This window comes from Nasonia vitripennis, chromosome 1 (genome assembly GCF_009193385.2).
Source record: "Nasonia vitripennis strain AsymCx chromosome 1, Nvit_psr_1.1, whole genome shotgun sequence".
NCBI classification, from domain to species: domain Eukaryota; kingdom Metazoa; phylum Arthropoda; class Insecta; order Hymenoptera; family Pteromalidae; genus Nasonia; species Nasonia vitripennis.
Window position 1 is genome coordinate 30,508,839 of NC_045757.1, and position 21,525 is coordinate 30,530,363.

General features: G+C 45.8%; 2 protein-coding genes across 11 annotated transcripts; both read left to right on the forward strand.

Annotated features, from left to right (window-relative positions):
* Positions 1-1,588: 1,588 nt before the first annotated feature.
* On the forward strand, positions 1,589-3,817 carry LOC100115410 (chitinase-3-like protein 1). The gene is made up of 4 exons (XM_001600090.6): positions 1,589-1,738; positions 1,839-2,509; positions 2,654-2,937; positions 3,184-3,817. Exons 1-4 carry the CDS (start codon positions 1,675-1,677, stop codon positions 3,548-3,550), a joined length of 1,386 nt encoding a protein of 461 aa, XP_001600140.2. The 5' UTR covers positions 1,589-1,674; the 3' UTR covers positions 3,551-3,817.
* A 3,909-nt stretch (positions 3,818-7,726) lies between these two features.
* LOC100680536 (serine/threonine-protein kinase tricorner) lies at positions 7,727-11,788 on the forward strand. Of its 10 annotated transcripts, none has more exons than XM_032595937.1 (5): positions 7,736-8,011; positions 8,784-8,886; positions 9,304-9,560; positions 9,639-9,851; positions 10,063-11,777. In XM_032595937.1, coding segments are annotated over exons 4-5 (1,530 nt in total). In that variant the 5' UTR covers positions 7,736-8,011; positions 8,784-8,886; positions 9,304-9,560; positions 9,639-9,849; the 3' UTR covers positions 11,591-11,777. The 10 variants fall into 10 exon arrangements, with proteins under 10 accessions (XP_008208243.1, XP_032451828.1, XP_032451826.1 ...); XM_032595935.1 differs by lacking the exon at positions 8,784-8,886 and adding an exon at positions 8,120-8,407 and having other exon boundaries at positions 7,746-8,011; positions 9,298-9,560; XM_032595934.1 differs by lacking the exon at positions 7,736-8,011 and adding an exon at positions 8,120-8,407 and having other exon boundaries at positions 9,298-9,560.
* The last annotated feature ends 9,737 nt before the right edge of the window (positions 11,789-21,525 follow it).

The following is a 21,525-nucleotide window of genomic DNA, read 5'->3' on the forward strand; positions in this document are numbered from 1 at the left end:
CGCGGGAGCGTTGAACATTTTCGTTGCTGCTGCGGCATAATTTTGACTTTCTGTGCATGTCGGATTCGTCGCAATTAATCAGTCCTTTCAATATCGGAATAAGCAAATCTTCAAACAGTACTTAGTCGCTTGCATAGTAGCGCTGCGTGAAATCGAAAAATAACGTATACGCTGAGAGTTTCCACCTCCTCCTCCTTCTTCGGCGAAATTTGATAGCACTACTATCAAATTTCATTTACGCGCCTGTGCCACTGCAACCGTAGTACGCAGAGGCGTATAGTGGGCAGCGTTCATTTTTTCTCCCCCGGCTGGCGATAATTTCCCCGGACGCTTTGGCTACTGGGCCGTTTGTCGATTCGCGAGAATCGTTAATTCCCAGCCGATACTTTGCACAGAGCGTACTTACGTGTGCCGGTCGATTTTTTAGAGATATGCTCTGATATCTGTCAATTTTGGGAGGCAGCTTTAGTTTTAATTACGAAGAATGTGCGTGATAAACTTGATTCTTCGTATACGCCAAGTGTTTTAATTGAATATTTTAATAAAAATGTAAATTCACGCAACAAACGCAGTATAAATTAATGAAATTTTTCAATATCCTTCGCCCCTTAACTGAAGAGTGAAGCACGTATTTTCATCGGAATGTCGATGTGATATTATCAATACGGTTTTTGTAATATGCATTTTCTTACTTAATTCGTGCGTCAATTATCGTGCAGACAGAGATTATGCATTATTGACTATTAACAATAGAAGTCAATAAATAACATATAGCACGTGATCGAGTATCATTTGACCGATAGGATGTTGTGGATTGGAATTTTAATGTCGGTTGCTTCTCATGATGAAACAGGGCAAAGGGCGAAATACAAGCTCGTGTTCAATTCACAATTTAATTATCGTGACTAAGACTTGAAAAAAAAACGTGCCTCATTATCAGATCGGCTTAATTTTTAATAAGTTTTAAATTTAGGAGGTTGCGACAAAGAAAATTTTCCTAAATCAAGATAAGCTCCGGTGAGACGTTTAATCAATCGGTATAATATGCAATAATCCACACAAATCCCGCTTATTATTCACCTATTTCTGCGAAGTCGATCAACGTTACGAAGGGGTATTTCCTTTTTACAAGCGACCCAGTTTATTCAATTTACGTGTACGTACGTGCTTCCCTTATTGATATTTTCTCTCGATTAGAAGAACGAGACAAAGGAATCCGACTGTCAATAAGTACATCTGCCAGTAGCCTCGCAAATAGTTTGTAATTTCCTGTTACGTTTCTGGCTAACAACACTTTATAAACACGAGAAAAAAAACGCGAGAATAAGAATTCAGGCGTGCGGGATTGCGGGATTGAACTTATCTAATCTCTTATCCGCGTAAAGCCTGTAAAAACGACGTAAAACGAGAATAGGAATCGGATTATTGGAAAAGTGTAACACACCTACAGGGAACGAACATAATTGTTCCATTCTAAAAATTCGATCAGTTCATCGACTCATCATCATCAGTCGATCGGCGCATAGTCAGAAGAGCGCGATAAGCTCAAGGGTCTTATCGCCCGCTATCTTTTCATATAAGAAGACAAACGTAGTCCATTAAGACTCTCGATTTATTGGCGCGAGCTTCAGTTTGACAATAGCTCGCTACGTGCTACACACTCAGCGCGCGGACATGCGAGTCGCTGTTTTTTGGACTCTCGCGGCCCTGGTGGCTTGCGCTTGTGCCGCGGAACAAAGTGAGTATATATATATATATATATATATATATATATATATATATATATATATAGGACCTGCTAGCAAAAAATAATCCGCTGACATTTTTCCCTCCTGCAGAAAAGATAGTATGCTACTTCGGCAGCTGGGCCGTCTACCGTCCGGGCAACGGCGAGATCAGCATCGAGAACGAGATCGACGCGTCGCTCTGCACTCACTTGATCTACACGTTCGTGGGCCTCAACGCCGACGGCACGATCAACATCCTGGACAAGTGGGCTGACCTGCCGGACGCCGGTGGTCGGGACGGCTACAACAAGTTCAATCAGCTGCGCAACGGCAATCCGCGAACCAGGACCCTCGTGGCGATCGGCGGTTGGAACGAGGGATCGGTAACGTACTCGAAGGTCGCCGCTGACCCGGCGCTTCGTGCCACCTTCGTCGAGTCGGCCGCGACGTTCGTCAGGAAGTACGGCTTCGACGGTTTGGACTTCGACTGGGAGTATCCGAATCAACGAGGCGGTTCTCTCAAGGACAGGGAGAACTACGTGCTGCTGCTGAAGGAGCTGAGGAAGAGGTTCGACGAGGAGGGCTTGCTGCTGTCGGCTGCCCTCGCAGCTGCACAGTCCTCGGCTAGCAAGTCGTACATCGTTCCGGAAGTTGTCAAGTATCTGGACCTTGTCAATCTGATGGCCTATGACCTGCACGGTCTTTGGGATAAGACGACCGGTGTCAATGCGCCACTGTACGCGGGCTCCTGGGAGAGGGGAGACCAGAGGCTTCTCAATGTGGTAAGTTAATTTGTCAATTTGTCAACTTATACAACCTGTACAATCGTTAAAAATTAATTAAAGACGAACGAAAGAAATCGTTATCGCACCTTCATTGTCTCTAAACTCCAAATATCTTCGTTCTGTTTTTGCCGAAAAAAACAGAACGCCTCGATCAACTGGTGGATCTCGCAAGGCGCTGCACCGGAGAAGCTCATTCTCGGCATACCCTTCTACGGGCGAAGCTTCAGTCTGGACGACCAGAGCCAAACCGGAATCGGAGCCCCAGCAACCGCTCCCGGTAGAGCAGGTCCTTACACCCGACAGGCCGGCACTCTGGGCTACAACGAGATCTGCGAGGATCAGGACTGGAAGGAGACGTGGCAGGAGGAACAGCGCGTGCCTTACGCCGTGAAAGGCGACCAGTGGGTCGGCTATGAAAACCCCAGGTGAGTCAGGCGTAATTATAGCTCGAGGGATTTAGTTTTGTGGTGTGTGTCGCGGTCGTGCCTTATCGCGTTCCTGAGCCGCGATAGGTTTCAGCCGAATTTCTGATTAATCGCGGGGCTTAGATAAGCGCGCGTCGTCGCTTAGAAAGAGCGATTGATTCACGTTGCCGATAACGGCTGTCCTAATTTTATAAATACATAAATACATAAATACATAAATACATAAATACATCTCTTCTCCGCCAGGTCCGTCCAAGAGAAGGCCGAGTTCATCAACAGACTGGGACTAGGCGGTGTGATGGCCTGGAGTATCGAGACCGACGACTTCAAAGGCATCTGCGGCGAGAAGAATCCGCTTCTGAAGACCCTGAACCACGTGCTGCACGGTGGTGCGCCTCTGCCGCCCACGTCTGCCACGACGAAAGCTCCGGACGCCGAGGTGAAATGCCGGACGACGGGCTTCGTCTCTCATCCCAAGAAATGCTCGGTCTTCTACGTCTGCGTCCAGAACGCGTCGGGCGGCTTCGACAGCCACGAGCTCAACTGTTCCAAGGGCCAATTCTTCGACAAGGTGCAGATGAGGTGCAATTATCCGAACCTCGTTCGCTGCTAGAGATATTGCGAGGGTACGGATGACTGGTTTCGAGCGGAAGCTCGATATCGATCTTGATGTCTGACATGATCGGAATCTGAGCTGGCTATATACGTATATGCATAAACAAATATTCATTACGTAATTCGAGAGATATAAAATCTTCGGCATGCGTGACATGATCGACGATGATAAATAATTTTCATTCGCGCGTGCGAGCGCGTAATATGTAATAGATGCGATTAAACTATATGTAAATATAATATACAAGATATTTTTGCAACCTCATGCGATGATTAATATTTTCAATCTACTCCTGAAAGCAGATCTTTATACCAGACAGCAGTAGTCACGAGTCCCAGGACTCTATACCCCCATACATCCCTTTTCTTATATTCGTATGCAAAGCGGAAGGAGGAGCAGTACTAGCACTCACTTACACACCGCGCGCATAGCTAGCGCGCACATAAGGGATGGCCGCACACGCCTCCGGCAGAGCGATAAATTTTCCGGGCTTTATCCCTCTCCCTCTCTCTCTCTCTCTCTCTCTCACACAATACATCCTTAGCGACACACACACACACGCTGGAGCTCGTGTAGCGATTTCATATGCCTGTTTACCGCTAGCTGACGACATATTTATGGGAGTCGAGACTACAGCTCTGGCTCTCGCTGTACGCGCGCGTTGTAGTAGCTGCCTGCGCCGTTGGAGAGCGAGAAAAAGCCAAAAAAGGGAGTATTATCGCGAGCGTTTGTTTTCCGCCCGGAGCTGCTATAGCGGGTTTTTACGAGACGCTTTTCCGAAAGTGCCGCTGCAGTTTATATACTTGGGGCTCGATGGAATATCGAGGGTTTTTTGTTTATTCGTTAGAGCTATAATCAATCGATCGGCCTCTCCGTTATACATTAAGAATTCCCTTTTCGCGCGGAATTCCGAACGAATCCTTTGAAATATCACATTCGAGTGATCATTATGCATTATGCGCGCGATAGCAGCGGGCAGAGGAGGAGGAGAAAAAAAATCGCCGGAATTACAGAATCCCGGAGTTGAAAGAGAGTCATGTCGTGAATGAGAGATTCGACGCGTCTCTCTCTCTCTCTCTCCGTCATCCGCACGGCCGAGACGAATGGATATCCTTTTTGCGATTCGCCTGACGCCGCGCGCGGCACATGTAACTCGCGCGTCACGAGTCTCTCATATGGTATGCATGGAAAAGGGGGCTTATTCGTCAATGAGGTAATCGAAATCTGCGTGACGCTTTGTTACACTCTATGGAAATGCGCGACATGCATATAACTTATCTTCGGTATACGAGATTATTTGAAAATTGTACCGTAAAAAATGCGATCCCATCCCTCGCTCTCGAGAAAACATCCAAGCGCCCCCCCCCCCCTGGCCGACTCGTTGCATTCAAAGTTCATAAAACTTGCCCGAGGCAGTTCCGTGTATACGTGCGCAGCTACGCAGCTAAGGCTCGTCGACGTCGTCGTCGGCGGCGGCGGCGGTGGCGTTTGCCCTGCGGATTATTTGAAGTAGCCCAGTCCCGTTATTCGAGTTATTTCACACATGGCCGTGGATCGATGAGCCTCGTGCAGGTGAGCTATATATAGCTTGCAACAGCTGCGTGTACCGCGCGCCTTTAGTTCCTGCATGCGTCGCGCGGATGCTTCGCTGATTATATGCGGAACAGCCGCATTCGCCGCGGCCCTGCGTCGACGACGCTCTAGTTAGCTGAGCTGCGAGGCAGTTTTGCGTGGGTGTACTTATACGCTTATACGAGGGTCGTGGGGCTTTTGGGGATGTCGATGTGCGCTTGCGGATTATTCGATGAGTGAATGTCACGAGGAGGATCGATAAGCATATAATAAACATTGACACGTGGTTCGAGAATGATGCGGAAAACGAGTGTGTTAGCGCTGATGGTAATAACTCGACGTTTTTTTTATTACAAGTATTGAAAGATTAATAAAAAAAAAATGATAGTTATGTCTTTTACCTTCGAAATATCATTGTAGTGTTCGAGGCGTTATTACGCTTTTCGACCTAACGCTTTAAAATCATTAATCGCGTCCAATCCCTTTACATTACATTTCAGAGATCACACATTAATGTTGTCATCATCTCATATTTATAGTTAACCTATCCGGATGGTTCACGAGCATCATTCGCCTCTATAAATAAAAGTCCTCTCGATTGTCGCGCTTCGAACGAAGCAAACTCAGAGAAATTAATTACGAGTTAATTATAACGAGGATCCTGCAAGTGCGACCGAATCCTCCTTATCCGCCTGACTTATTCTCCAAGTGCAGATGCGAATCTCCTTTGTCGGCTGTTTACGACTGCTGCAGATCTGAAAGGCGATAAAACCTTTTGCACCGCATTAAATCATACCGTCCTTCCTTATAACCATGATTAGGTCACACTTTGCGAGTGCTGTAGATTCAGTTCGAAAAAGTATACGACGATCGAAAGCATAAAATCAATTGCCCCCTCCACTAGTATTACACAGCATCGATCTATAATAGGCGAGAGGGCAGATACGTCAAAATTTATTAAGATATTCCCAGCCTCTTGGCCATTACGCTCTCGAGTTTCGTCTTGTTAACGCTCGCACAACACTTGCACTAGCTGGAATACACTATACCGCAGCCGTTGTTAATAGCCGCGCGCGGTACGCGTAAATGTATAGAGTAGCTGTGCTGCACCTAAGGCTCAAACCTGCTCCCGACGTTCTGATCTTGTTAGACGCGAAGATGACGCATGGGGCCTGGCCAAGTCGAGCGGACCCCGGCGATTACTCGTTTGGCCTGGCTATAGTGTGCAGGTTGCGATAAGCTCTAGCTGAGAGTTTCCATTTTGATGTTAGTAAAAGTTGCACTCGGCAGAATCGCACTGTCTTATTCGGCAATTGATGACGTTTGATAGCGGATATATAGCCTTGCGGCGTATTCGGTAAGAATAAATAAAGCTCTGTATGGGTTCTTTTTAGAAAACGAAGCTTTCACGGCAACACTGCCCATCGCTCGAGATTCTAGCCCTGAAAATCGCTAATATCTGCGTTTCCTTTATTGGGCGTTTTCGTGTTTTTCTATACCTTTTCTCCGTACTCTTTCTCATTATGTAGGCTTCTGAAGGAGAACAGAGCTTGAATGTTAGCGCAGTTCCTACTACCAAAGCTTAGGCGCACATTTCTACCTTTACTCTTGGTGCGTCTTTTCGAGGGATTAACGACACGACGCCGGAAGCTGGCTCGGACGAGATTACGCGTGATATTTATTTTTATGCCCTTCTGCCACACGCAGGACTGTTTGTCTTTTCTGAGCTTCTCTCCTTATCTTTGTTACCGCACGTATGTTCGCGAGTTCTTACAGAAACAATAGAGACAGCTAGACAGCCTAGGATATACTAAAGTGTAATTATTATGTATTCACTTTCAAAGTTTCCTTCCACAAAAATCGATCGTCCCGAATCGACAAATTAACAGCTCCTGATGTTTAGCACATTGTTCACTATCAGCATAACCAACCAACTGTCTGTTGTCCCTTTCGCGATTACTTTGCGACAAGGTCGGCATCTTGTCCGAGGCTGACATACGTGACAGCCTCAATCGAATGATTGTACGCAGAGGCTCCTTTTATTGCGCGCACTTTGTCTTCTTGACGCGTGTGATCTCGTTCGTGGCCCCTGTAACGCTCGACTCGACTTGCTGTACGTTACTTTGGTCGATGACGCGCGACGGCTAAGCTGTGCTTATACTTATATAGTCGAGTTGGAGTAATCAATCGTTAAAGGTGTGCGCTAGTTATGCTACTCGCGATGATTTTTTATGGTCGGTGACTGTTAGGATTGACGGTCATTGCGAACAGCTATTGTTATTGTTGTGGGATTATGATCTATTGATGCTTATAAAAATCAATTTTCGCTAAATTTCATATAATAAAAATTTGAATAATTATTTAAATTATCGTTGAAGCAACTGCAAACGTTAATATGATACAGTAATGTTTTCACGTCAAATTGTACACGAAAACTTTTCAATTCGTCGCCCGACTGTTCCCCGACTCCCATTCAAAAATCCCGCGGAGTCTCGAGAAAGCAGACAGCGCTCAAGCCTACAGTCGATATAGCAGCGGACTGCATAGAACACACAGCGACTCGCGACGTTTGTGACGTGATGTGCGAAAATCCGCTGCGCAGACGGGCTCAGTTAAGGTTAGTCTCACTAAGTCCGTGGCTGGCTCACTCGACCTCGCTCCTTCTCCTTCTATCTCTCTCTCTCTCTCTCTCTCTCTTGCTCGCTTGACGCTCGCCGATCAGTAGATCAGCTGAAGCTGCACTACCCCCGACGCTAACCTATCCACGTGTAGTTTTTCCATAGTTCAAGAATAACCAAAACTTCTTCGCCACCACGATCCGGTCTTCCACGATCCGGAAGTCCGACGAGCGCATTAGAGGCCGAGCGAGCGGAGCCATCGACTTGTGTTATAAAACATTTCAACTTTCTAACCTAAAATTACGCGAATTTTTTCCGTTCGACACTTTCCGTTTGCTTGTGTTTACAAACGCTGCTTTCTTCTTCTGTGTGACAGTTGATAATGGCCGTGATTGTTTGCCGTTGAAAAAGCCAGTTTCGCTGCGGTGCCGTAGTCGAGAGAGAGAGAGAGAGAGAGAGAGAGAGAGAGAGAGAGAGGGAGAGAGAGAGAGAGAGCGTGATATATAGGGCCGTGATAAAATGGATTAACTCTCGGAGCCAGCTCGGAGCTCGCATCTACTGCCTGACCGAGTGCAGCATATATAGTTGTGTGTTGGCTTCGTGTCTTCGTCAAAGGCTTGCTCCGAAAAGAGCTTCTCATCGTATACACGGCTCGCTTTTCCGAGTATAGATGACGTTTGTAATATGCTCAACTTTGTGGGGCAGAAACTGCTTTTTAAAGTTTACTGCTTGATTTGATTTTTTTCCGTCCGTGTGTATATATATATATGTGTGTGTGTGTGTGTGTGTGTGTGTGTGTGTGTGCATCTGCATGTGTATATATACCTACTGTCAAGCTTGTGATTATTCCACAAAGTATGCGTTCTCTCTTTTCAAGAAGCGAGTTCTTTATGTTCAGATTGTTTAAATAAATACAGCAAACCTTGCATTATTACTACATTGTTGATAAACTTAATGCATACATGTCAAGTATTGTTTTAACGGAAGTTTGGAGGACGGAAAAAATACTTTTTTTATCTAATAAATATTTTAATAACAAGCATGTTAAAACTAATTGAAAAATAAGTGATACTGCGGGAATTCGAAATCGATCGGCTCTATAATAAACTTTGTGCGCGGGGAAAACTGCGGGATGTCTCGGTGGTAAGACAATAGTCAAATCGTTTTATTGATGCTTGTTTGTTAAGGGACAGCCGATGCCTGGCGACACGCTTTATTGCATATGCGTTAGACTCGTTTATAAATTAAAGAAAACTTGTAACTAAAGTAATTATATTGTTGAAGTTCCGTATATTTTACATTCGTTTCATTTGTTTCAATATTGCTTGTGTATTATAAAAATATGGACATATTCAATTATTCGAATTCATCACGTAAAAAATTGGTCATTCGGTATCTAAAAAGTTCTCTTTATACGTTGTGTATTTTTGCTATAGTTTGAATAAATATGTCCGTGAAATGTGACACTATCCTTTACAAACTATCTCTTCTTTTGCTTGAAATTAATAATAAGTAATATGAATTTCAAATAAATAAGTTTTGTATTCTGTGAAGGTGCAGCGGTATGTCGGCATGAAATCAACCGGCGTTTTCTCAAACCACATTTGAAGGAGGGAAAGCGGGAAGGAACGCGAAAATTCGGCGTAAGCACCGGAATAGCGAACGTAACGGACTTTGGATCAATCATTAGACGTAACTCAGAAGGAGAATTTTCAGGACTCAGTCATCAGCAGCTATTTAGTCAGTCATTCAACGCGTTACCAACGGCAACTCATTTCAAGTTCCACGACGCGCTTTGAAGAATCAAGTCTCACAATGTACTTCAATTTTACTACTTTTGACAATTTATAATTTCGAATTCTATATCTTTATGTATTCCAATTTTTTATCGACAGATCGCTCCGATATTAAAAGTTGCTGGTCGACGTGCAACAACGGTAGCTACGGCGTGATTGTAGCTTATTTATCTTATAGAAACGAGGTATCAAAAAGGAGCCATGAAAAAGGAATAATAAGAGAAAATTTTCAAAGCGCCATTTTTGTCGTCCTTTCAAACATCAGCTTGCAGCTGAGGCTCAGCAACTTGGCAAGGAACAACAAAAATCAATGTAAGTAGCTCAAGTGATTCTCTTTGTAAAGATAAAGAGCTTTTATTTCAACGATAGAATAATATTGTTATATACTATTCTTTAGTCGTTTTTTTATGCAAACATTCTGTAACGCAATTTTTCCGTTTATGCCACTATTTTTCGAAAAAAGTAGATTTGTTGACATTCGAAGTATTTTATAAAAACTGTATAATTTGAAATATTCTTCCAGGTGCGATGAAATGGCTACTATAGAAACTCAACATGATTCGGATTCTTCTGCAGTCGATGCACTTGATGATGAGTCATCTATCTCCTTACAGACAAGCTCGAATTTGGTTAATTCTAATTTTGAAGATATGCTAGATATGTCAGCATCTGACACTGTTCGTTTTAGCGGACATACATTGGACAAAGCTACGAAAGCGAAAGTTACTTTAGAGAATTATTACAGTAATCTCATTGCGCAGCATATTGAACGAAAGCAGCGATTGGAAAAGTTGGAAGAATCTCTGAAAGATGAAGCACTCACGGAACAGCAGAAACACGAGAAAAGACTTCAGCATGCACAAAAGGAAACAGAATTTCTTCGATTAAAGCGTTCAAGACTAGGCGTAGAAGATTTTGAACCTCTGAAAGTCATCGGAAGAGGCGCATTTGGTGAAGTGAGATTGGTCCAGAAGAAAGACACGGGCCATGTGTACGCCATGAAAATCCTCCGAAAGGCTGTTATGCTCGAAAAGGAACAAGTTGCGCATGTGCGCGCAGAGCGAGATATTCTAGTTGAAGCCGATCATCAATGGGTAGTGAAAATGTTTTACAGTTTTCAAGATCCCATCAACTTGTATCTGATAATGGAGTTCTTACCCGGAGGTGACATGATGACTTTGCTCATGAAGAAGGATACTTTGTCAGAAGAATGTACTCAGTTTTATATTTCCGAAACAGCTCTAGCTATAGATTCCATTCATAAACTTGGGTTTATCCATAGAGACATAAAGCCTGATAATCTCCTGTTGGATGCGCGAGGACATATTAAATTGTCCGATTTCGGACTGTGCACTGGTTTGAAGAAATCCCACAGAACAGATTTTTATAGAGATCTCAGTCAAGCCAAACCTTCGGACTTTATGGCTTCGTGCAGCAGCGAAAGTAGCAGTGCTATGGACAGCAAACGAAGAGCTGAGAGTTGGAAGAGGAACCGACGAGCTCTAGCCTACAGTACAGTGGGAACGCCAGACTACATTGCCCCGGAAGTTTTCCTTCAGACCGGCTACGGTCCGACTTGCGATTTTTGGTCTCTCGGCGTGATAATGTACGAAATGCTGATAGGCTACCCGCCATTCTGCAGCGAGAATCCTCAGGAAACTTATAAGAAAGTGATGAATTGGCGAGAAACCTTAGTCTTTCCTCCGGAAGTACCGATAAGCGAAGAAGCTAAAGACACCATAATCAAATTCTGCTGCGAAGCTGACAGACGCTTGGGAGCCCAAAAGGGCATCGAAGAATTGAAAATAACTTCCTTCTTCCGCGGAGTCGATTGGGATCACATAAGGGAAAGGCCAGCAGCTATACCAGTAGAAGTGAGATCGATAGATGATACGTCCAATTTCGATGATTTCCCCGATGTCAAGCTGGAAATAACATCGGCGCCGACATCGCAAGACGGGGAAGTTATCTATAAAGATTGGGTATTCATAAATTATACATTCAAGAGATTCGAAGGGTTGACTCAGCGTGGCGCAGCGAATAAAAAGTAATAGCCAGTAACGAGTTTACGAGAAGACAAGCAAACACAGATTATAAACGATTGTAATAAATATGTAAATTAATATTGAACTAGGGTTCGATTTTGCGCGCGTTAAACGCGCACGTTAACTTTTGATGTTGTATTTATAGTGTGTATCTAAATAATTTACCGAATAAAAGAATAATTTTTCAAATTCATTATTATTAAATGCTCTGGATGTGAATCATTTCGAAACTCAATTCTCATCCATTCTCGATCCACGGTAAAGATAGCTTCTTCATAGCGTATAATTTTACTAGTTTTCATTTTCAACGTATCATTTACAAAACTTTTGTTCATAGCGATCCACAGGCACGCATCACCGTAAACACAAATCCATCCATCAGTCGTCTCGAAAATCGCAGCACACGTCATCCTCCTCGGAACGTCGATGATGAAATCGTTCGTATCAGTCAAGCCGCATATTCTCCGGAGCACTGCACTTCAGCTTCTCTCTTTCTCTCGCTCGCACACCGTACACACACACACACACACACACACACGCACACATATAGGTACAGACGAGCGAGCGAGTACAAACTGCATAGAGGCTTGCGGTGATGAGGCGATAAGCGAAATCGAGAGGAAGCTCGCATACACAGTGACGGACGGCGATTGATCAGACATTCTCGCAAATGAAGAGCCACAGCCGACGTATGCAGGCATTCTCTGTTTAAACCGCTGTGGATTCCCGTCCGAAATCTTGCATCCCGGATCAATCGGCGGTGCGAAACCTATTTGCAAATTGGTTTCGGGGCTGCGGTGCAGCAGCAGCAGCAGCAGCGCGCATGTATAGGTGTGTATACGGGAGAGTTTCGGTGAAACGAGAACGAACGACGTCGACGACGACGACGAGCGGGAGGACTGATTGCTTGATTGGTGGGAAAGGACAAGTAAGAGCAGCAGCGGCGCGACGACTAATACTGCGTGTGTGCACGCGACGGACGAGGAATTGACGTGAGTTAGTGCTGGCTGGATGAATGCGGGGTGAAATTCAGCGAATGGTCCGATCGCTTTTGGGAGACTTGATGCTTATGTAGTTTGGTGTACTGGAGCGCTGTGATTTTTTATTTCACGAATTCGATTTTAAAATTTTTTAAAAAATGGATATGTACAATTTTGAAATAAGAAAACTACTCGACGTCTGCGCTGACGAGAAAAAGAGTTGCGCGACGTGAGTCACGAGCTTCTGGTTTTGTCATCGAGCGCAGGCAATATTCGCGAGAGAGCGTAGCTCGCAGCTGAAAAAACAAGGAAGCAAAAATGAAGAAAGAAAGAAAAAGAGAGAGAGAGAGAGAGATGAAACGTGACCAAGCTTACCTTAAGCGCGTTATCTCGAGAGAGTTTCGCTACGCGAGTCTCGCGGTATAGGCATTGACGAAGTAGCTGCACGCAGTAAAACGCTTGTAAAATGAGGTTGAAACAATTCTATGTATACAGTACGAGCGTATTTTACAAATGGAAAATAATGTGCGGTAATTCACGCGCCATTCTTTTGTGCACACGTGTCGCGGCTGTTATTGATGCATTTGCGGCTCTTCGCGCGAAGGTTTCTCTCTTGTGTCGCACATTGTTTTGTAATCCGTACTATCGTTTTCATCGCGATATTCTCGTTGTTTGTACCAAAAATTTCAACCTCGCACCGCGGTGAATCACGCTAATGACTACTCAAGACCGCATGAATTAAGAAGCAACATTCGAATGTTAAAAAATACGCGCATCAGAATAGTTCGCCGGCGTAAACAACCACATACGCATTCAGCCTCTCATCACGTGCAGCAGGGTGAAATCGCCATTGATTCCAGCGCGCGGCCTTTGCAGATCGCGTACAGCTAAGCACACACACGCGTCTAAAATTATGCACCGGATGCGAGAGCAGAAAATCGTTGCGCAACGACTTCGTACCTGCATACACACACATACCTACACAAAATCGTGACTCAAGCGAGCTGACCGCGCTCGCGCTCGCGGCTAATTGTTCGTTTGCATTCGCGAGGAGAGAGAGAGAGAGAGAGAGAGAGAGAGAGAGAGAGAGAGAGAGAGAGAGAGAGAGAGAGAAAAAGAGCGCGCGACTTCCGGCCTATGCGCAGTGGATTCGATGCGCCACCACTACCACTGCAATGAATCATTAGCTTCGCGCGCGCGTGTGTACGTATGCGAATGATGGCTTTTTCTTATTTTGCGCCGCGCGGAGGAATGTCACCGCGCTGTGTATAAGTAAAAGCTCAGGTGTGCATTCAATTGGGATGCGCGCGCGGTATTTTTATCATCTTCTGCGAATAAGTAATCGGATTACGTCCTGCGCTTCTTCCGCGTGTGTGAATCGGGAGTCTATTTAACTCGAAGGAAAGATACGTTGAGTCAACCTGTTGTTCTCCGAAACAAAACACGAGAGAAGGAAGCCAGCATCTCACGCGCATAAATAAAAGAATTAGAAGCCGCATTCCTCGTGTTTTCGCATCAATTATAAGCCCTATACTTTTATGTACGCATCGGAGAGAGCGAGCTTAAGTGAGCCCGGAATGCACGCAAGGTATGGGCGACGTCGCGCTCATTGACGAAGGGGAAACCCTTCGCCTTAATTTGGAACTTTGATGTGTGTGTAGAGGCCGAAAGTGACACCGAATTCCCGGCGATTAACCCCGTGCGTTAACCTTTTTCTCTCGGCGCAGCAATTAAACTCGTTGAGAGAAAGATGACAGTGGCTCGTGTATGTGGGTTTGAGAGTAGATCGTTGAATTTTGATGAAATCCGTGGCTGACTCTGCGAGCTGTTCTCTGAAAACTTAAAACAAAATATGAATAACCAAAGTATGCGCAGTACTTGTGTAATTCGTCGCGAAAGTTAAAAATAGTACATCACGCGCACGCCGCGCGTGGAACAACGAGGGGCAATTCATATAAATTTGTTGTTTTTCACACTCGTCGAAATTATGTGGGTCACAAGCGTTACACGTAACAGGCGGGACAAACATCTGCACGAGTGTGTGTGCTTGAGAGTTAACGTCGTTCGCCGAGTCATATTGAGCTGTCGAAAAATACGCTTGAGTGCGCGCGTTTATTTTAAAAAAACGCAACAAACAGTGTACATATACGGCAATTTTCTAAGAGAAAAAAACAACCTGAGGAAACACAGCCCCTCGCATTGTCATTCACATCATCGCAGTATAGCGAGCCGGAGAAAAGTATAAAACATCATCAGGCGCAGCAGCGGAGCTAACTATATCCGACCGAAACCACGAGATAGCAAAAAAGCTCCTGCAGTTCCTCCAACACACACACACACACACACACACACACACACACACAGTGGCCTGATGAAGCCAGCAGCTGAGTCGAGGAATTTTTTGTCCCGCGCGGTAAATACACCGAAAAGAGCACGAGCTCACCCACACAGCCAGAGCAAGAGAGAGAGAGAGAGAGAGAGAGATCCGCAGCGTTATCGTAAGTCGATTTCCTACCGCTCCTCCGTGTGTCACGGTCAATTCGGTATTCCCGGCACGTTGTACCCTCTATCTATCTATCTCTGGCTTTTTCTCCGCAGCCAACTTTGCGCCTCACTCTCTCCCTCTCCGCGTTATCCTTCCGGGCTTGGCCTCATATACCTGTTCGCTGCATCTTCCCCTATTTATTTCCGACTCATAGCCGTCCCTCTTTCTTCTCTCCGTCGTTTTTCGCCCGGACCGTATATATATATATATATATATATCCTTCTCTCGCGTGTGACGCTGTTTTTTTTTCTTCTACGCTCTGTGTGTTCGCGTCGGCTTTTTTCGACGATTTTATTATTATCATCGCAGAGCCTGACGTTGCGCTCGCGCGCACTTAAACGCTCGTATTTCTTCATGAGCCAGACACGATTCAATATATAAGGAGGCCCGGGACTTTGATAGGGAGATATTAAAGGTGTGTGTGTGTGTGTGGGTTGCCGCTGACGCCAGCTCCACAGGTTTTAGGTCAAAAGCTGCGTGTAATATTGAGAACGGGCTGTGCGAGGGTGATATATTCGAGTTAACGGCTTCATCGTCCGCGCCGATGTGCGGCCGCAGGTTATATGGCTGCTGCTTTTTGCATGGAATATCGTTATGATCCCACCCGGGGAAAGTGGCTTGTGTATCTATATCCAGCTATTATAGCGGCTAATTAAAAAAAATAAAAAGGTATATAGACCTTTGCAGACGCTGGAACGAGAATCATCCAGCAATTCTCGATGCGGCTCTCGCTGTCAAAGAGATTCAAATGATCCGGCGGATGCAGCAAAGGGATGAAGAATTTATCGAGAAGAGAAAGGAGATCAATCGACGAGGCATAACCAGAGGAAAAATCGAGTTAAAATTCAAGAGCTGCTAATAGCGCCGCCTCTTCGTTCGCCTAATTACGCGTCTGACCCTATACGGCTGCAATCTACGTTCTACGCGAGTGTAATCGTTACGCTTGAAAAAAACAATGTCTCTAAGCAATTTCTACTCTCTCTCTCTCTCTCTCTCTCTCTCTCTCTCTCTCTCGCAGTCATCTTAGCACAAACCTGGGGATTGAGAGTCACTGGTCCAAGAGGGCGTCAAGTGCAAGAGCGACACTCGCGCGCACTCGGCGAATTTACGCGCACCAGAGGATAGGTGTTTACGACCGGGCCAAGATGGCGTCGCATTAACGCCGCGAGATACAGACAATGCAGTGGAGAGAAGCACGACGACGACGACGACGACAAAGCGCGCGAGAGAGAGAGAGAGAGACCCTTAATGGCCGAGACGTCTTCCAGCTGCAGGTCTGTTCAGCGGTACGTGTACTCTTCCTCTGCCTTTAGGACGACTGACTCGACGCAGAGGTGTGTGTATGTGTGTGTGTGCAGGGAGGACGATCACGTGAGAAGATCTGCTCTGAGTGTCCTTGAAAATGCAGCCGAGCTCGGTGCGGGAACGTCTCGCTGCACCGGGTGGACCGATTTTCCTTGAAAACCGATGCACGATGAATTTCGCTCGAAATTAACAGGAGTCATCAGTGTTGGATCGAAGACAAAAGCGGACGATAGAAAAAAAAAACCGAATCAGTGCGACTATCGTAAAGAGGATGCGGTCGTTATCTTGGCGGAAAGCGGCGCGTATACTCGCGTAAAATAATCGGGCTTCCCAAGCGATAAATGCGCTTCTCTGACGAATGTGCCTCTCGCCACTTTTTCAACAAAAATATACGCATCCTCGCCGCAGCGTTTTTGTCACTCGCTCCAGAATTTTCTCCCAAATCCACAAAAGACATATATACTCCATGCACAAAAACGAGGCTGATGTGCACCGTCGCGTTTCCCGCACATCTCGTTAGCGCGATATTTAGGCTGACGCGGCCTGTAACTCGTTTATAATAAACGAGCTTCTGATGCGCGAGGCTTCTTGCGCCGCTATACGAACACGTCCTCCTGCTTTTCTTTCGACGCCTCGCGCCCGATTCGTTAGGCCCCGAGAAGCTTCCAAGACTAGACAATAAAGACGGAAGAGGCACTTTAGCGGCACTTCGATACATCGATTCCTTGAGACGAGGACGACGCGAATTTCATTCGACGCTGAGGTGTGAACAAAAAGTGCACTTATCAAGACTGAGGTACGCGTCGACCGACTCGATGAAGCTATTTTGGCTGAGCCCTTCGCAGTTCCAATCTCCCGAAGTATCGATCAAGTGTACACGCTCCGCGCGGCTTATCTGAAAACTGATAAAATTTATTTCATAAACCCGACTTCCTTACCGAATAAACGACCATCCCCCAACACACACATACACTCGCCCGTTAATCCAACCGAGCGATTCGCCGAGTTCGAATCCCGGCCTCTCTTTATCAGTCCCCGCGCGCGCGCGCGAAAGCGAAATTTATTCGAATAAATTCGACCCCCCACCCCCTCTGTCATTTTAACACCGGGCGGGCGGAACGCGATCGGAAAAGCTGATAGCCAATACCGAACATGTGTACCGTCCGAAAAAAGTCCATTCCCTGGAAGTGGCCATTACGCCGTAATCCTATCTCTCCGGGATCACGCTTGGCCCGGGGCTCTCTCCGCGCGCTCTTGGCCTATTTCGTACACATTCCTCCGAATGAGCTCCCACCGCTGTCCCTTTTCGGGGACGTGATCGCGAGCGCGGGAATTTCGTTGTTTTCGGAGAATCGCGGGAAATTATATTGAATTTTCCCGACTTAGGCAATCGTCTAATTTACCGGCGGTGCGGATAGTGCCGAGAGGAAAAGTCAATTGTTGTCGCGGGAGAGAATTGCGAGGCGCGTAATGCAATGGCAGACGACAGGCTTAGCGGTTACGAATACCTGTAGTCCCGCGCGCTCTGCATATTTAACTAGAGAGTAGTATAGGTATATATAACATTCGCGTATATTCGTCTTCGGTGAAAAACTTCGTTAGACGCGAGGGAAAGAAGTAGCGCGAAGAATTTTTTTTCTTTTTCATTTCGCTTTGGCTCGTTCATCTTCGGTAGTTTCTGCGCGCATGTGTGTGTGTGTGAGTTACAAGTGGCTTTTCCTTGTAATGTATTGGATGAAGTCAGCGCTCGTTTCGCGCACTTGCATTTGCAAATTGTGTCGCGAGAGCGTGACACTTTTTCCGAATTGCGGTGAGATAGGAGAGAGAGAGAGAGAGAGGAGGACATGTGTGTAACGTCGACTGATACGTGGAATTGAAATTGAATTGACGCATAGTCGCGCGGGAAGATGAATGCTCGATGAGAATTCGAAATGCATCGACGTTTGGAATGTTAATAGAAGCTTTTTTTGCGCACATGTGTATTTTGAAAAACGAACAATGAACGTAATTTCATGGTCCTCGATCTCCACCCCCTCCTCGCATCGGTGAGCAAAGTACGCAGCGACAGGCCGGTGCAGATGAAGCCGCGCGCACGTAGCTCTCTCTCTCTCTCTCTCTCTTCTCTACCCAGAAACTAATCGGGCCATTTTTCCGGCATCAGTCGGTGAATATCAACGGGCGCCGCGGGCGGCTGTAAGAACGACAAACGATCGTCGATCCATCTGGCTCAACGCGACTCGGTAACACCCTTAACCCGGCCTCCTCCTCCTACAACTGCTGCTCCTTTTTTTTCTGCACCAGCCGCCGACGCTGCTTCTTCCCTCTCGGAGCGTGATCCGCGCGTTATAACTATACGGTCGTACAACTTGCCGCGTTGCAGCCGTTTTTTACACCCCCTCGTGCGGCTTCTTCTTTGCGTGTCCTCTTTGTTTTTCCCTCGTCCGCTGATCGTCGTTCTTCTTCCCTCGTTTTAGGCGCTTTTCCCCGCAGGTGTGCGGGCTGGAAACTTTTGCCGGATTCGTTTGCAGTGTGGATTTGCGTTTGAAAAAAAGCGGATCTTGTAAATCGCAGCACCACAGGTCTGAGACGAGAGCCATCGTAAATTACGGGGGGAGAAGAAAGGGTTGAAGATGATTGGGCGATGGATAATTGGAGCGCGCTCCGGAATGGCGCCGGTGATAAAATTGAACTCTTTTCGGAGTTACTCGGACACACCGCGCGGCGGGCGACTTTCGTAACCGGGACAAGAATGATTTTCCTTATCTCCGTTCGTTCTCTCACTCTCTCTCTCTGCGATCGCTGTTCTTTTTCTTCGAGAATGCTGAATGCCTCTCTCTCTTTCGCTTTGCCCCGTTGGCGAATTGCGAGTTTACTATTCGCTGGCTACCTCTCTCCGATGCCTCGAGAGAAAATCGCAGCGTCCACGGCAATGCGGATGCTTTTCATCAGAGCGTGCAGTCTTCCTTGTTTTTGGCGTTTCGATTGCTGCTTATCTGCAGGGGAGATTATATTCTAGCTCTTGACTGTGTAGCGTAAATACCATAGACGGATATTTATTTTCTTATAAATATAACCCGTCGCGAATAGAACACGCAGACGAAAGCGTGTAAGGGATATACAGGAGCTGTGGATTTCAACTCGGCACGTGATGCAGCCTAAGTGAAATTTCATGCTTACCTTTTCCCATCCTCGCGTGTCCTTTCCACGCATACGCGCATCCGCACTTATACGTTTTTTGCCGCCGGTGCGGCAGCGTCCGTCTCGTTTTATTCGCAGCGCATTCGCGGCTATGGGAATAAAAGATTATTTGCTACTCTTTTCTCTCCTTGTTTTATGCGCTGTGTGTGCACAGTGCGTATAGAGATAAATAAGCAAGAAACGATTCGAAAGTCCGTTAACTACATTGATCGGAAAAAAATCACAAAAAGACGGCATTAAAAGTTGATAGAAATCGAGTGCTGCGCATTATTAGTCGGACTGTCGATTTATAGAGCGAGCAATAATAATTCATCCTTCGAATGTACATTTTCTGTGCCGAGTGAAGATTAATCGTGTCACTAGACGTGATTGAATCGTTGCTCAAACTGATGTAGGTAAAGCAATTGTGTTGAAAATATAGTAGACGACCGCAGCTGTGTCACCTTCTTCTTAACAATTAAAAAGATTGAAAAAGAAACATTTAAAATCCTTCATCAACATGACCACTCACAAGCGTTATATAAAAATCAATCCACCAGGCCAAAACGAGCATCGTCGCCTCGAAAAATCCCCTCCAATAAACTCGCTCGCTTCCCAGCTAACCACAGGACACACACACATACCGCAGGTTAATTCGCCGAGCGAAAAATACGCACGCGCGGATAAGCGGAAGTGGCTGTACGTTCCGATGAAAGCTCGGCCAGCTGTACAGCGCGACGGCTAAGAAGAAGAAGAAGAAGAAGAAGAAGAAGAAAAATCAATAGGACGGGGGGCTCCTCGCCTTAAGAAAGCTCGCTCGGGATTTTTCTCATACATACGTCTCTCTCTCTCTCTCTCTCTCTCTCTCTTTCTCTCTCTCTCTCTCTCTCTCTCTCTCTCTCCATAGGTGTATATCTGTACATAGAGGAAAGAGCGCGGTAGCGCACACGTCGTATACGCGAGCGCGAAACTCGCGAAGGAACGAGGATCGAGCTGCACTGCGAGCAAGAAGCAGCCATCTTTTCTTTTTTACCTACGTGACTTCCAGCCGGATGGGACTGCAAGAACTTGCGCGCGAAAGGGAGAGAGACGGCTGGACGGGGGAATGTGGGAGCGGAAGATTCTGTGTGTAGGTATATGGACACGACTGCTTTTCTCGGCGTGTGGGCCACGCGCGGAGCTTGCGCGACGTCAAGTTTGACGGAGAAAATTCAAAGTTTAAGTAGCATGTATGAGGATGCGGGAGGAAGAGAGTCTTGGATGGTTTTTGGATGCGATTGCTGGCGGCTGATAATGCGCGGACTGAACTTTTTCGAGTTAATTTTTTATACTACCGTTGGAGAAAAATAAATACGAATTTCAATTCCGTTCTCATTTCTATTTTTAATCGAGCCATAATTTTCAATTCTTCTATTTATATTTAGAAATATTCTTTTTCTAGTCAGCGTTATATTCGCAGTGTTTATCTCATGAAACTCGAGGGGAAAAGTAATCCGAATATAGAAAGGAAAGTTTTAATAAGATCGCAAATTAAATACAAAGGCTTGTATAGATCCGTATAATAATAAAACGCGGCCCGGCGAAGATGAAGACTTTAAAACTAGCCTTCCGTAAAATTAACTTCGGAAGATATATATATATATATATATATATATATGTAGGGCCGAAGCGTTACAATCAAGAAAATGACCCAAGATAGGGGTCAATTTTCTTTCATTCGGCTTCTTTCCTTCATGCGCGCGCGGCAAGGAATTAATTCGTTCTCGCCTTTATTATTTCTTTTTCATTTTTTCAAACCCCCCCCCCTCCCTTCACCCTCCCTCTTTCTCTCTGCGGTGTACTGTATATAATGCCCCTTATCACACTCTAGTGATTTTTCCCCCGCTTCTAATTAGAGGAACCGCACTGCGTAATCATAGAGATACTAGAACTGT

Coding starts and splice junctions, on each gene's coding strand:
- LOC100115410 (XM_001600090.6), top strand. CDS start 1,675: ATGCGAGTCGCTGTTTTTTGGACTCTCGCGGCCCTGGTGGCTTGCGCT. Junction 1,739..1,838: donor CGCTTGTGCCGCGGAACAAA/GTGAGTATATAT, acceptor TCCCTCCTGCAG/AAAAGATAGTATGCTACTTC. Junction 2,938..3,183: donor GTCGGCTATGAAAACCCCAG/GTGAGTCAGGCG, acceptor CTTCTCCGCCAG/GTCCGTCCAAGAGAAGGCCG.